This window comes from Eubalaena glacialis, chromosome 16 (genome assembly GCF_028564815.1).
Source record: "Eubalaena glacialis isolate mEubGla1 chromosome 16, mEubGla1.1.hap2.+ XY, whole genome shotgun sequence".
In the NCBI taxonomy this organism is placed as follows: domain Eukaryota; kingdom Metazoa; phylum Chordata; class Mammalia; order Artiodactyla; family Balaenidae; genus Eubalaena; species Eubalaena glacialis.
In genome coordinates this window covers 64,086,782-64,101,116 of record NC_083731.1, presented here as the reverse complement: position 1 = coordinate 64,101,116, position 14,335 = coordinate 64,086,782, and the positions used below count along the sequence as shown (strand labels likewise).

Below are 14,335 nucleotides of genomic sequence, written 5' to 3'. Positions count from 1 at the left end.
CCTCTTGTTTTCCCTGAGACCCAAAGACTGAATAACCAGATCCTTCCTTGGAGTACTCAGTTCTAAGAAAGAAAGCAAACTGTCTTAATACCATTGAGGCTACTGGCCAACAAGAAATCTAGTCTCACTAAACTGAAGTAGAGTTGTTTCCTTCCTCAGATGAATGCCTCGTCAGGCAAAATTTTAAAAATCTAAAGTACAGTAGGACCTTGTTGCCTATCCATCATATATATAATAGTTTACCTCTGCTAATCACAAACTCCCAGTCCTTCTATATTCAATATCTTGTGATAAATCATAATGGGAAAGAATATAAAAAAAGAATGTGTGTATAACTGAGTCACTTTGCTGTACAGCAGAAATTAACACAACATTGTAAATCAACTATACTACAATAAGAAAATTAAATTAAAAAAATCTAAAGTAAACAAAATGAAGCTCTTTCTCTTTTTAGGATCTCAGAGTACCTGAGATGAAAATCAAGCCATGCTCCCACTGTACTTCTCTATCCGTTACTGGTACTTATAATTAGAGTCATTGCCAAATGCTCCACTAAATTAAAACCCCTGGAAATTAATTATCTCATCAAAGGTGGCTCAGTTTCAGAACTGGGTTCACAGATCCTGGTGCTAAAATGAGTGCAACTCCCTCTTAAGAGTGAAAGGAAAAAAAATAGTCATTTACTGACATGTCTCTGCAGGAATCAATAACATTACAGATCATGTAGGAGCCAAGAATAGCCTGGGCGTATTAATAGCTCAGCCTGCTCGCTGATTTTATTCAAGATGACTGGTTAGAGAACACTCTGCCTTGATGACGGCTCCATGGCACGAGGAACAATGTCATCATTAACATGTGGGACTGTTTAGCATTTAGAACACTTCACACATAAAGAGAACTTAATATAGGACTATTGTGCTTTAGACAGATGGTTTAATGTTTCTTTAGCCTTCAGCCTATCAGGCCACCTGCGGTTTTCTTCAGCCAAGGGCTTTTAAAAAATAATTGGTGTATAGCAATTTTCTAACAAGACTGACTGCAATATATTTCCCTAAATCTTTTTCTTACCCTTAACTATCCCTTGCAGTGAATTGTGGTAGACTAACCTCCCTGACTGACACCGAGTTTTCATGTATAAGTAATTACTGACATAAAAGGAGATGAAGGGGCTGAAATTTCATCATTAATGGTTTCTTTGCTTGGGAAAAGCTATTCAGAAATGATTACTTTGGAAAACAGTTCTTCTCTGATTAGAGACTGCCTGACTCTGGAGAAGCTGTTCCCCCAGAATCTTTCAATACAGGAAATGATAACCCAATATAGATGGATAACCGTGGGTGGCAAAGGATGCATATATGCATTTGTTTCAAAATGGTCAAGGAGAATAGCAATTGTGCCTCTGTCCGAGGACTATGTGTGCTCAGGAAGGAATAAAGACGCTGCGGGTCCCCTCCTCATACTCTCAAAGTGAGATTCGGGCACACTAGCAAAGCAAGCAGGGTGCGTTTTTATAGTGTAAACTTCTGTAGGGATCTTAATGACCCCCTGCACTGCCCTGGCCACTGTTCAGCTCTCCAGGCCCTTCTGTGAGCTCTTTCAAGGGAAGAACATGACCCAGAGGCCGGGAGACTGTGGATTGGTCCAGATGGATGCTTATTTGCATATTCTTCTCTAGGTAACCACCCCGGTAGGGTTCAGAAGAAGCTTGCTTGGGCCCCAGGCAGAGAAAAGCGATTACATAGCAGAGAGGGTTTAGTGATCAAAAGTATTTAAGACGGCAAGTGTCTCCTGACTGTGCACTCAGGAGGACTTGAGAAAGCTGGAAGTCTGAGCGCAGAGACTCGGATTGTTGGTGGTTTTCTTTCCCTTTGACGAACAGGAATGTCTCACTGGAGGCTCAGATTCCCCACTGACACTTTACACAGGGCTGGACTGGGGTCCCTGTTACTTCTGCTGCTGCTTCTGGTGTCAGGGTCTTGCACGGAAACTGTCAATTTCCTCACCTACGAGGAAGAAGCCCTCGGCACCTCCATCGGTGTTATGTCTGACCACATCCTGTTTAATTCCCAGCGCGAGGTGCCAGGCCAGTTCCGCCTGGTTAAGTTCAACAGCTCGCTGATCCAGGTGCAAGAGGGTGATGGGCAGCTGACCGTCGGAGACGCGGGCCTGGACCTCGAGCGGCTGTGCGGCCAGGCCTTCGACGTGGTCAGCTTTTGGCAGGAGCGGTTCCGGCTGGTGCACGTGGAGGTGGAGGTGAGGGACGTCAACCACCACGCGCCGCGCTTTCCCCGGGCCCAGATCCCCGTCGAGGTGTCCGAGGGCGCGGCCGTGGGCACGCACATACCCTTAGAGGTGCCGGTGGACGAGGACGTGAGCGCCAATGGGCTGCAGAGCGTGCGCCTCGCCGAGCCGCACAGCCCCTTCCGCGTGGAGCTGCAGACGCGCGCGGACGGTGCCCAGTGCGCCGACCTGGTGCTGCTGCAGGAGCTGGACCGCGAGAGCCAGGCCGCCTACAACCTGGAGCTGGTGGCCCAGGACGGAGGCCGCCCGCCGCGCTCCGCCACGGCCGCCCTCAGTGTGCGCGTGCTGGACGCGAAAGACCACAGCCCGGCCTTCCCGCAGGGCGCCGTGGCCGAGGTGGAGCTGGCGGAGGACGCGCCCGTGGGCTCGCTACTGCTCGACCTGGACGCGGCGGACCCCGACGAGGGCCCCAACGGCGACGTGGTGTTCGCCTTCGGCTCCCGTACCCCGCCCGAGGCGCGCCGCCTCTTCCGCCTCGACCCGCGCTCGGGCCGCCTCACCCTGGCCGGGCCCGTGGACTACGAGCGCCAGGACACTTACGAACTGGACGTGCGGGCGCAGGACCGCGGCCCCGGGCCCCGCGCCGCCACCTGCAAGGTCATCGTGCGCATCCGCGACGTCAATGACAACGCGCCGGACATCGCCATCACCCCGCTGGCCGCCCCGGGCGCGCCTGTCGCCTCGCCCTTCGCCGCCGCCGCCGCCGCCGCTCTCGGGGGTGCGGACGCGACCTCGTCGTCCGGGCCCGGGACGCCAGAGGCCGGCGCCATCTCGCTGGTGCCAGAGGGGGCGGCACGCGAGAGCCTGGTGGCGCTGGTCAGCACCTCGGACAGGGACTCGGGCGCCAACGGGCAGGTGCGCTGCGCCCTCTATGGGCACGAGCACTTCCGGCTGCAGCCGGCCTACGCGGGCAGCTACCTGGTGGTGACCGCGGGGTCGCTGGACCGCGAGCGCATCGCCGAGTACAACCTGACGCTGGTGGCCGAGGACCGCGGCGCGCCCCCGCTGCGCACCGTACGGCCCTACCTGGTGCGGGTGAGCGACGAGAACGACAACGAGCCGCTCTTCACGCGGCCGGTCTACGAGGTGTCGGTGCGTGAGAACAACCCGCCCGGGGCCTACTTGGCCACGGTGGCCGCCAGGGACCCGGACCTGGGCCGCAACGGCCAGGTCACCTACCGGCTGCTGGAGGCCGAGGTGGGCCGCGCTGGGCCGCCGTGTCCACCTACGTCTCATTGGACCCCGTCACTGGGGAGCTGTACGCACGACGGTGCTTTGACCGCGAGGAACTGGCTGAGCTGCGGCTGGGGCTGGAGGCGCTCGACGGCGGCTCTCCGCCGCTCCGGGGCCGGGCCGTGGTGCGGCTGCATGTGGAGGACCAGAACGACCACGCGCCTCGGCTGGTGACCCCGCCACTCGTCAGTGACTCAGCCCAGGCCCCTCTGCCCCGGGACGCGCCCCTGGGCTACCTGCTGACCCGACTGCAGGCTAGGGACGCGGACCAAGACCTCAACGCGGAGCTGACTTACATCCAGCTCCGCAGCGACTGCGGCCCCGGGGCGCTAGCGCTACACCCGGCCACGGGTGAGCTGTCCCTGCAGTGCCGCCTGTCCCCGCAGCCCGCCGACCCGCTAACGGCGGCCGTCGTGGTGCGGGACGGAGGCCGGCCGACCCGGTAGTGCACGGCCACCTTGCTCCTCGTGCCCGCGCACTCGGCGCCACCTGGCGGAGAGGTGGTGCTGGTGCCACGGCCGCCTCCGCCGGCAAACCAGGAACGGGAGGGACCCGCGGGACGGCGCACAGCGCATGGAGCAGGGCGGCACCCTGACCTCTCCGTGGTTGTGGTCGGGGTTTTGACCGGAGGCTGCGGGCTTCCGCTGGTGGCCATCGTCACCGTGACTTGTTCCTGCTCAGGCAAGGCTAGGACTTGGAGGAAGAGGCTTTGTGAGCACAGACAGAGCGGCTGCCATGCGAGAAGTGGCCAGACTTGCCCATGTTGCAGGACATCAGGGGCTGACCCTGGGAGCTTCGACCCAAGGTTCTTCGTGGAGACACCGCCGCTTTCCATTTCCTCAGAGGCGCAGGGGAACGAGTCTGCCGAGACTTCCCAGTCCGGGAACAGTGCGGTGTCCTTATGTTCCTCACCTCGGAAGAGGAGCGGGATCCCCTGGGCCCAGGTAGCGCACCCCCAGCTCTCTTAGTGTCCTCGTTAGCATTTAGTAAATTCTCACGCTGGGAGCTTTATGAAAATTCAGTGCCTGATCAGGTTTGGGACTTCAAGTGGCTAATTTTTCGGGACTTGTTTATTTTTTATTTGAGAGGAAAAAATCTTCACAGATGAGGGCAGGAAGAGGCCTGATGGTCCTGTGTTCATGGAGGCCCATGTCTATTCCTGCTGTTTCGGCCCCTGGTAACTTCCTTATGGGTCCAGCTCGAATCCCTTTCCGTCAGGGTTTAAATGGTGTCTTCCTGCAGCACTCCAGGTGAGGGATGCTGCGCCTCCTCTGTCAGTTCTGATATCTAAGGGTGAAATATTATTAACTGCTGCTCTCACACCTCTTTTTAAACAGGGTTCCGTCTCAGGTCCTTTTCATTCCCCATTCCTGTGCGGAGAGGATAAATCTGCTGCAAGTTTAAGGTAATTGCAGAGTATTTATCATTATCTCTAAGCCATGGGTTTGAAATTTTGTACATTTTTATGGATAACAGAGTAGTTCTTTCCTTTTCACTTCCAGGACACATTCAAATCCAGATGAGTTTAGTGTGAGAGATAGTGGAAAAGGAGACAATGAATTGAATGACAACAGTTCTGATATCAGTAGAGAATGACAACAGTTCTGATATCAAGAAAGCACCTTTTGGAATGATTGCAAAGCAAGAGGGTAAGTTCACACCTGTGACCTTGAAGTTCTTGCTTTCAAAGGCATAATACTATATGCCCAAATGCATAATTAAAAAAACTAAACAAGGGGTCTTAACTGTACATTCATAGATGGGAGTACGCTGAGTGCTGCTGAATAGAGCTAATATTTTTGATCACTGACTATATAGCTGTTTCTATGTATTTTAAATACGTTTATTGACTTATTTATTCCCCATGATAAATCTAATGAGGTAGGAAATTGAGGCACAGAGAGTTTAAGTAGTTTGCCCAAGTGTTGGAGTTAAGATCTTAGCCCAGGAATTCTGGCTTTAGATTTCCTGCTCTTAAGCACCCTACTAAACTGCCTCTATTAATGCAAAAGATTAAAATACTGGAAAATCAGAATATTGTGGTTATTAATACTAAAATAACTTAGTGTCACGAGCACTAAGGATAACTTCGCCCCTGTGGGCATTCCAGAAGGGAACAGCATATGAATAGGTAAATTTCATATAGGCCAGTATGTCATTTGCTGGGAACATATGGGGATAGATTTTTTTTCTTTTTTTGAGATTTCTTTGTAAATTTTATTTATTTATTTTTGAGGGGTGTGTGGTTTTGTTTGGCTTTGCTCTGTTCAGTGAATCCTGCACCAATACAGCCTTATGCTATTCAGTCCATCTCCTGTAGTGTTGAGGTCAAAATCTCTGTAATGGTGTCTGGTTCTGGAACGGTAGCTCCTGTGGGGAAAGGCATAGTCAATTTTGAGGTGTTTTATGTTAGTCTCCACAAAAGTGGGCATTAGATGTTTAGTCTCTCAAAGATGAGTCCTGATGGTATGTCCTACTGATTCAAGTGCCTCTTCACCATCATAGATATTTTTGCCCACCCTATGTTTAGTTCCTTCAACATTTTTTTCTTTAAATGGTATGGCTTTTAAAAGTATCTGCATCCTGGTCCCCTTCTTCTGAATATTCTCTAGTTTGTATATATCTTTCCTAAAATGAGGCACTTAGAGTTGAACATAGTACTATGGAAACAGTCTCTCTCCTGACCTCCAAATTCGTATACCTACTTGTTTCTTCCACATCTCCATTTAGGTGTTTAATGAACATATCACGTGTTCAAAACTGAACTCTTGATTTCTGTTCTCCAAACCCACTCTTCCTCTAATGTTTGTAGCTCTGGAAATGACACCTCTATTCACTTAGTTGCTTGCTCTGGCCAAAATCCTTTGTGTCATTCTTGATTTGTATCTTCCCACACACAACTTCCAATCCATCAGCAAATCCTATTGGAATTACTTTGAAACTATATTGTCAATCAAAGCTCTTCTCACTATCTTCATTGCTGCTGCCCTAGCCGGGGCACTATCATCTCTTGCTTGGACAACTGCAATAGGCCCCAAACTGGCCTCTCTGCTTGCACGCTTGCCCTCTTGCAGTCTGTTCTCCCTGCAGGAACTAGAGTGATCCTCTTACTTCATAAATCAGATTATGTTAATCAACTCTCCAAAGATTTCTCACTTATCCAAAATCCCTATCATGGTGTCCCAGTTATGAATGCTGGGTAACAAACTAGCCCCAAATGCAGCAATTTACAACAATCATTATATTATGCTCATGGATTCTCTGGGCCATTTTGGACGGGACATAGCTTGTGTCTGTTTCAGTTTCTGAGGCTTTAGCTGAGAAGATGTGATGGCTGGGAGCTGGAATCATCCGAAGGCTTATTCAGTCATGTGTCTGGCGTGGTAACTAGGATGACTGAAATTCTAGGATTGCAGACTTGGGGGTGGGAAGGGGAGCTACATGTGTCCTGTACACGTGGCTTGATTCTCTCACAGCATGGCGGCCTCAGGAAAGTCACATGCCAGCTTACGGTTGCAAACATGAACGCTCCACCAAACAAGACAAAGACCCATCTTCTTTTATGACCCAACCTCAGAAAGACATAGTCATTTCCATCATATTCTACTGGTCCAAGCAATCTTAAGCCCACCAGATTCAAAGGAAGGGGACAAAGACCCCACGTCTACATTGGAAAATTATTAAAGAATTTTGGGGCCATGTTTGTAAACAAGCCACGCATGGCCCATAAAGTCCTGTATTATCTGGCTCCTGGCTGCTTCTCCCATCTGATTTCTTACCACTCTTCCCCTTGATAATTTAGGTCATTTTATTGGCTTTCTTGTTTTTTTTGAATTGACCAAGCGTGTCTTTATTTCAGACCTCAGGGTCTTGCTGTTCCCTCTGCCTGGTAAGCTCTTTCTCAAGATGTCCATATTGTTTGCTTTCTGCCTTCATTTAGTTCTCTGCTCAAATATCCATCTTCAAAGAGGTCTTCCTAACTGCAGATCGCTTCTCCCCACTGTCAATGTCACTCTCCACCCTGCTTTATTTTCCATCATAGCATTTATCACTGCCTGATATTATTTTATATATTTGTTTGTTTATTATTTGTTCCCTGTTCCATGCTGAATCACTGGCATCAAATGTGTGCTAACATTTTTTTACTGAATGGATGAATGAAGGTGTGGTCTAACCAGAATATACATTGCAACTGTATGACTATTTCAGATGATAACATCACATTTTATATTAGGGTAAAATAATGTTGTTGTTTTTACAAGTTCCATTGTGCTGCTTTGTTTTGTGGAAAATTTTAGTGTCATCTTAAAACTTGAAGATTTTACAGTAAATGTATCTTTCCAGATCATTTAATGGTAAATAAGCCTTTTCCAAAAAAAAAAAAAAAAAAAAATCAAATTCCTGGAACTCCTACTGTTTATTCACTATTTAGGGAATTACCAGCTTATTCTTGCCTTATCTCAGTTTCCTCTTTATAATAATAAGCAAGCTCTCTAGATCCATGATAGCTCAAGGTGTAGCTTTAGCAAACAATAATGTGCTCAAGGCAATGTGTTCAGCATGATAAAATACCGTTTCTTGTTTCTCGGTAATAACAATCACATTTCCTCTTACCAGTATGCAACAGCTACATTTTATTTATTTATTGAGCATTTATACAAGATTTACCATGTGCCAGGAACTGTTCTAGGTGCTTTACAAGTATTAACTCACTTCATCCTCATGATAATGCTATTAAGTAGGTACTGTCATTTAACACCGTTTCGCACATGGGGAAACTGAGGCATAGACTTGTTGGAGTAATTTGATCACGGCCACCCAGCTGTAAGGGGTAGAGCTGGATTTCCAACTCTGGAAGTCTGGCTTTGGAGTCCATGCTTTTAAAATGTTCTGCTGTAGCGTAGTTTCAGTAGCGTTTTACATACTTATTTTATGAGCCTGCTGAAGATTTAGGACCGATTTACATTTCTGAGGATGTTTCTGTCTTTGACTTCATGAGCTGCTCTGATTTATGATTTGGTTTATACTTCAACTCTATGCTGCATTTTCTTGTAAAACTTTTAGTGGGAGTGTTGAAAGGATGCCACGTGGGTGATGGCAAGATAATTAAATTAGATGTTGACAGCTGGAGATAAGATGTTTATCGCAGGTATTTTTAATTGTTTTTTGCATCTCACTTTTAATAGTTAACACAGGGGATGAGTGGATTGACCCGATAATCTTCAGAAACTTCATTTTAGACTGTAATTCTGACCATTTCTCCTACCAAACCTGTATCAGAGATTCTCGCAAATTGTTTAATTTACTTGCTTGAATTTTATTTCCATTTCATTTCCTCAGTGCACCAGCAGGTGGAGGTACAAGTCATTGGTAGAAAATCCAGAGGAAGAAAAAATAAACAGCTAGAAAACCAGTCTCTGGACAACTGAATGCTGTTTGCATTTTTAAGTATATCGCTATGTAGCATTCTTGTTATTTAAAACATTTAAAACTATTTCACTTTATTTCCAAGTTGTTTCAGATCATTCAGAACAAAAAACATTTAAGGATCCTGAAAGGTTAATCCAGGCATTTCATCACATCATGAAAACAGCTACAGGACTGTACTCTCTTCAAGTACCCGTTGCCCTCACGTTTCCCAGCTGAGAAATAAGGGTTTCCAGACCGAACACTAAGAGCTCAAAGGATGTTATTTTCAAGCCTATGCCTCCCCAAGTGATGGCAGCCAAGTGTATATGACAGAGTTCAAATCTGCAGGCCAGCAGGGCCACCTTCCACACTTCTTGAACAGAATGATGAATTAAATCATCCTTCAGTGGACGAATCACCTTCACATGCCTCAGAAATAGCCACTTCATTCTGAAATGCTGCAACTCATATAGACAGTTACGTCTGGGGAATATACACATTTATGTTTCTGTCAAGTATTTATAAGCCAAGCTGCACCCACGAGCCTCCTGGTTTTGATAGACGTTTCCCTAAATTACAATAATAGTCAATGTCAGAGTACATGATGATCTTATATAATCCATGCTATTTTACCAAAGAGTTCTAGATGAGAGCCTTTTATTGCCACAAATATAATAAGTGAACATATATTTTATTTTCTAGGTTCATTTATGAATGTAAATAAAATATTCATCTAGCTGTTCATATACAGTTAAGTGTTTACAGTTTTACTGGGAACATAATTTAACTTTGAATAACTTTAGGCTGGATGAAGAATCTGGACCCCAGCTGTAACCATAGGCCCAGTGGGGAGAAAGAAGAAGCTGTGGATGGGCACCACTGGGGTGGGGGAACCCAAACAATTTCTCTGGCCTAACATCTGAGAGGGTTGCCTGGTGCTTAGTGGGTAGAGCAGTGGCAGATACTGGCAATGGGTGAAAACCAAATACAGATGACTGGTGATGTTGTGCTTTTGGGCACTCAGCCCATTCACAGCTGCAGCTCCATCTGACGCCGGGCTGCAGGGAGAAGGGGTGGCAGGACCTGGAGAGAGTTTTAAGGCCTCAGCCATCTGGGTTAGAGCTCCCAACAGGACTCTTCCCCTAGCTGTGAACAAGAAGCTAGGCAGACACTGAGGCAGAAGACCAGGGGGCAAAAGGAGAGATCAAACGCCCAGTGCAGTGACTGGCAGACTAGGTGAACAGCTGACCAGATCCAGGGGCAGCAAGGTTGGGTGATGGGATGGAAGGGTCTGGATTATGTCTTGTTGGCTTCAAGATTGGCTCAGACCGTGGGAAGAATTGGGTCTGCAAGGGCAGGACACTAGTATCTCCCCAACAGGAAGGGTCCGGGCTCATCAAGATCTGACTGGCAAGAACTGTCCACCCAATTCAATAATCACTCGCCACATGTGGCTGCTTAAATTTAAATGAATTAAAATTCAATACAATGAAGAATTCAGTTCCTTGGTCACATTAGCCATGTGTGGCTAGTGGCTACGGTATTGGGCAGAGAAGCTGTACAACCTTTCCATTATCACAGTTCTAGTGGATTTAGAAGGAGGGCCAGGCTGGAGGACCACGTCCATGGGCTGGACTTGTTGAGGGAGCCACTGACCCACCATCGTTGCTCGGCACACTTACAGGGTGACTGTGTTCTCATTGTTCTCCACGCTTCCCTGGTTCATGACATCAGTCTTTTATTGGTTCATAGAAGTATCTAAAAATGGGTGGACACATTATATTATTTATTATAAAATATTTGAAAAATGTCTAATGACAAGAATTCCCGGGAATTCCCTGGAGGTCCTGTGATTAGGCCTCCTCGCTTCCACTGCCGGGGCTAGATTCGATTCCTGGTCGGGGAACTAAGATCCCACAAGTTGTGGCAGTGAGATCTTTAAAAAAAAAAAAACAAAAAGAATTCCCAATACTACAAGGTTTTCTGCAGGCAGAAACTCTAATTTCTAAAGGCTCCTCTGCTAGTCTAGCTAGCACCTTAAATTTGTAGTCCTCATATTCAGCCCTATAACCTTAGAGATTTTGCAGCAATGGTCATGATAAAATCAACCTGCTCTTATTCCTAAACTTGCCCAAGAAGTAACTCAGCCATTTTCATGATCAGTAATTCATTCTTTACCTACGCTCAGGCGAGACGCTAGAAAGTCCTTTAAACTCCTTTGGCTGCTGGCCTTCCATAGAAAATCACTGCTGTAGAAATCAGTTTCCAGGTCCTGTGGTGTCTTCAGAGTTAGTATGTGGCCCCAAGCATCAGCTTTCCAGAATCGGTGGTCTAGGCCCCAGCGAGAATGGAGCAAACATGAACGAGTGTACCTAAAATTACATGAGACATACCTTCAAAGTGAAATGTACACCCATCTTTTGGTTTACGTTGAATAGTATTTCAACTTCATTAGACTAATTTGTTATGTAAATGAATTCTGTGGGAAACAATATTTAGAAGCTGAGAATCTAAAATTTTCCCTCAAGTTTATAAACATAGGATTAGATGTCTTTGTTTTTCTTAAAACCAGGTTCACATACATTTGTGATGTTAGCTTTTACCTTAAGTATGATTCCTCAAGAAATTTATAACTCCTGAATCCTGCCTGTTGATGACTGCATTCTCAGTGAGAGACCACAATGGGCAACATTTATCAAATGCTCATTGTATACAAGGCTCCATGCTAAATGCTTTACATGAATTATTGTATTTATACCTCATAATTATCCTAGGAGGTAGTTATATTATCATCCCCATTCTATAGATGAGGAAATGGAGGTTTAGAGAGGATGATTTGTTTGAGGTCATATAGTCGGTGAAGGAATTATGATATAACATTAAAGTACATGAATTTTAGGTTTACAGCTGGATGGAATTTTATATGTATACACACTCATGTTACCACCACCCAGATCAAGGAATAGAACACTTCCAGCTCCCTTGATGGCTCCTTTTCATGCACCTTTCCCAGGCAATAACTCTTCCCAAAGTTACCACTATTCAAACCTCTTTCACCATCTGACTTTTTCCTGTACTTGAACTTTATATAAACGGAACGGTACAGCCTGGCTCACCGTTATGTCTGTGAGCTTCATCCATGCTGTTCATTCTTTCTCACTGCTGTGTAGTATTTGATTTGTGAACTTGCCACAATTTATTTATCTACTCTATAGTTGATGGTCATTAGGGTGATTTCAAGTTTTTGGCTTTTGTGAATTCATTTACACATTTTTTGGTGGATGTAACGCTTGCTTCTGTTGGCCATATACCCAGGAGTAGAACTGTTGAGTCAAGAGTGATGATATTGTAACTCTATCATATGATCCTGCAATCCCACACCTGGGCATATATTCAGAGAAAACTCTAATTCGAAAAGATACATGCACCCCAGTGTTCATAGCAGCACTATTCGCAATAGCCAAGACATGGAAGCCACCTAAATGTCCGTTGACAGAGGAATGGTTAAAGAAGACGTGGTATATTTATACAATGGAATATTACTCAGCCATAAAAAAGAATGAAATAATGCTGTGTGCAGCAACGTGGATGGACCTAGAGATTATCATACTAAGTGAAGTAAGTCAGACAAAGACAAATATCATATGATATCACTTATAGGTAGAATCTAAAAAAAGATACAAACGAACCTATTTACAAAGCATAAACAGACTCACAGACATAGAAAACAAACTTATGGTTACCAAAGGGGATAGTGGGGGTGGAGGAGATAAATTAGGAGTTTGGGATTAGAATATACATACTACTATATATAAAATAGATAAACCACAAGGACCTATACTGGATAGAACACGGAACCATCCTCAATATCTTATAATAACCTATAATGGAAAGGAATCTGAAAAAGAATATATATACATATGTGTATGTATATATACACATATATATGATAACTGAATCACTTAGCTGTACACTTGAAACTAACACAATATTGTAAATTAACTATACTGCAATTAAAAATGAATTTTTGAAAACCCAAACAAAAGGGTGATGGATCTAGTATATGAACCTCAAATTTCCTGACTCCAGTGTTACCCATTGTACACCACCCACTACATCAATAACAGCTAACATTGTCTGAGCGCTGTCTATGATGTGCCAGACACTCTGCGAAGCTCTATTTTTCCAAATAGGCTCTTGATAAAACTGAGAACTTTTTATACGCTTAACTAACAACCACAGGGGAAGTTTCACATTTGTTCAACAAACAAGACAGTCTTTTAAATTAACATTAACTAGCTGATATATTACAACGTATGTGGAACACTTAGTAGCTTCTCTTTGTAAAGACCATCATAATATCCATCTCTGACAGACTTCTTTTGCTCATGGAAACGTATACAGTAAAAGTAGAGGTAGCAATTGATTATGAATTTACTCGTGTACTGTAATTAGCTAAGGAAGAAACAAATCCATTTAAAACCAATTTCCATAGTCTACACAGGCACAGGAATTGATTGCAGACTTGAATTTGCTGAATAAAAAGTGAAGCTAGCTAATCTCAATTTGTATTTCATTGAGCAAATGTCAGCTATTGATTTCTGTGGCTGACTACCGGTGAGGCTATGTGTCTGTCATGCTGTAAAGGTGACACAGCACCATCACTATGCAGTTTAATTAGGTGTGGGCTGGTCATTTCACTTGCTTGAGGCAGATGAAATATTTAGCTGTAGTGGGAGGAAAAACTTCAGCCAGCTGCCTGTCCTATCACCCTCTTTCAGACTCTTACTCATCTCAATTTAAGGTCCATTGATTCTTATTGTTGGATGTTGTACAGAGGAGCCCTTTTGTAATGTAGTGTCGGAAGCTTGGACTAAGACTGACTTACAGGCTAACTGAATTCTCCCAAGCTTTCCTGAACTCTTTTTTTTTTTTTTAAATAAATTTATTTATCTTATTTATTTATTTTTGCCTGCGTTGGGTCTTCGTTGCTGTGCATGGGCTTTCTCTAGTTGCGGCGAGCGGGGGCTACTCTTTGTTGCTGTGCGCGGGCTTCTCACTGCGGTGGCTTCTCTTGCTGCGGAGCATGGGGCTCTAGGTGCATGGGCTTCAGTAGTTGAGGCACATGGGCTCAGTAGTTTTGAGGCACATGGGCTCAGTAGTTGTGACGCACGGGCTTAGTTGCTCCGCGGCATGTGGGATCTTCCCAGACTAGGGTTCGAACCCGTGTCCCCTGCATTGGCAGGTGGATTTTTAACCACTGTGCCACCAGGGAAGTCCCAGGTTGCCCACTCTTGCCACTTTTTATTCAACATAGTTTTAGAAGTCCTAAATATATGACTGGACACCATAAAACTCCTAGAGGAAGACATAGGCAGAACACTCTTTGACG

The 14,335-nt window shown here is 45.5% G+C and overlaps 1 protein-coding gene across 1 annotated transcript in view; it reads left to right on the top strand.

Moving 5' to 3' along the window:
- Positions 1-1,881: 1,881 nt before the first annotated feature.
- LOC133076365 (protocadherin-8-like) overlaps positions 1,882-14,335 on the top strand; it is a 49,084-nt gene continuing 36,630 nt past the window's right edge. The window contains 4 exon segments of the mRNA XM_061170914.1: positions 1,882-3,511; positions 3,514-3,950; positions 3,981-4,478; positions 4,872-4,939. Coding sequence (XP_061026897.1) covers positions 1,882-3,511; positions 3,514-3,950; positions 3,981-4,478; positions 4,872-4,939 — 2,633 coding nt within the window.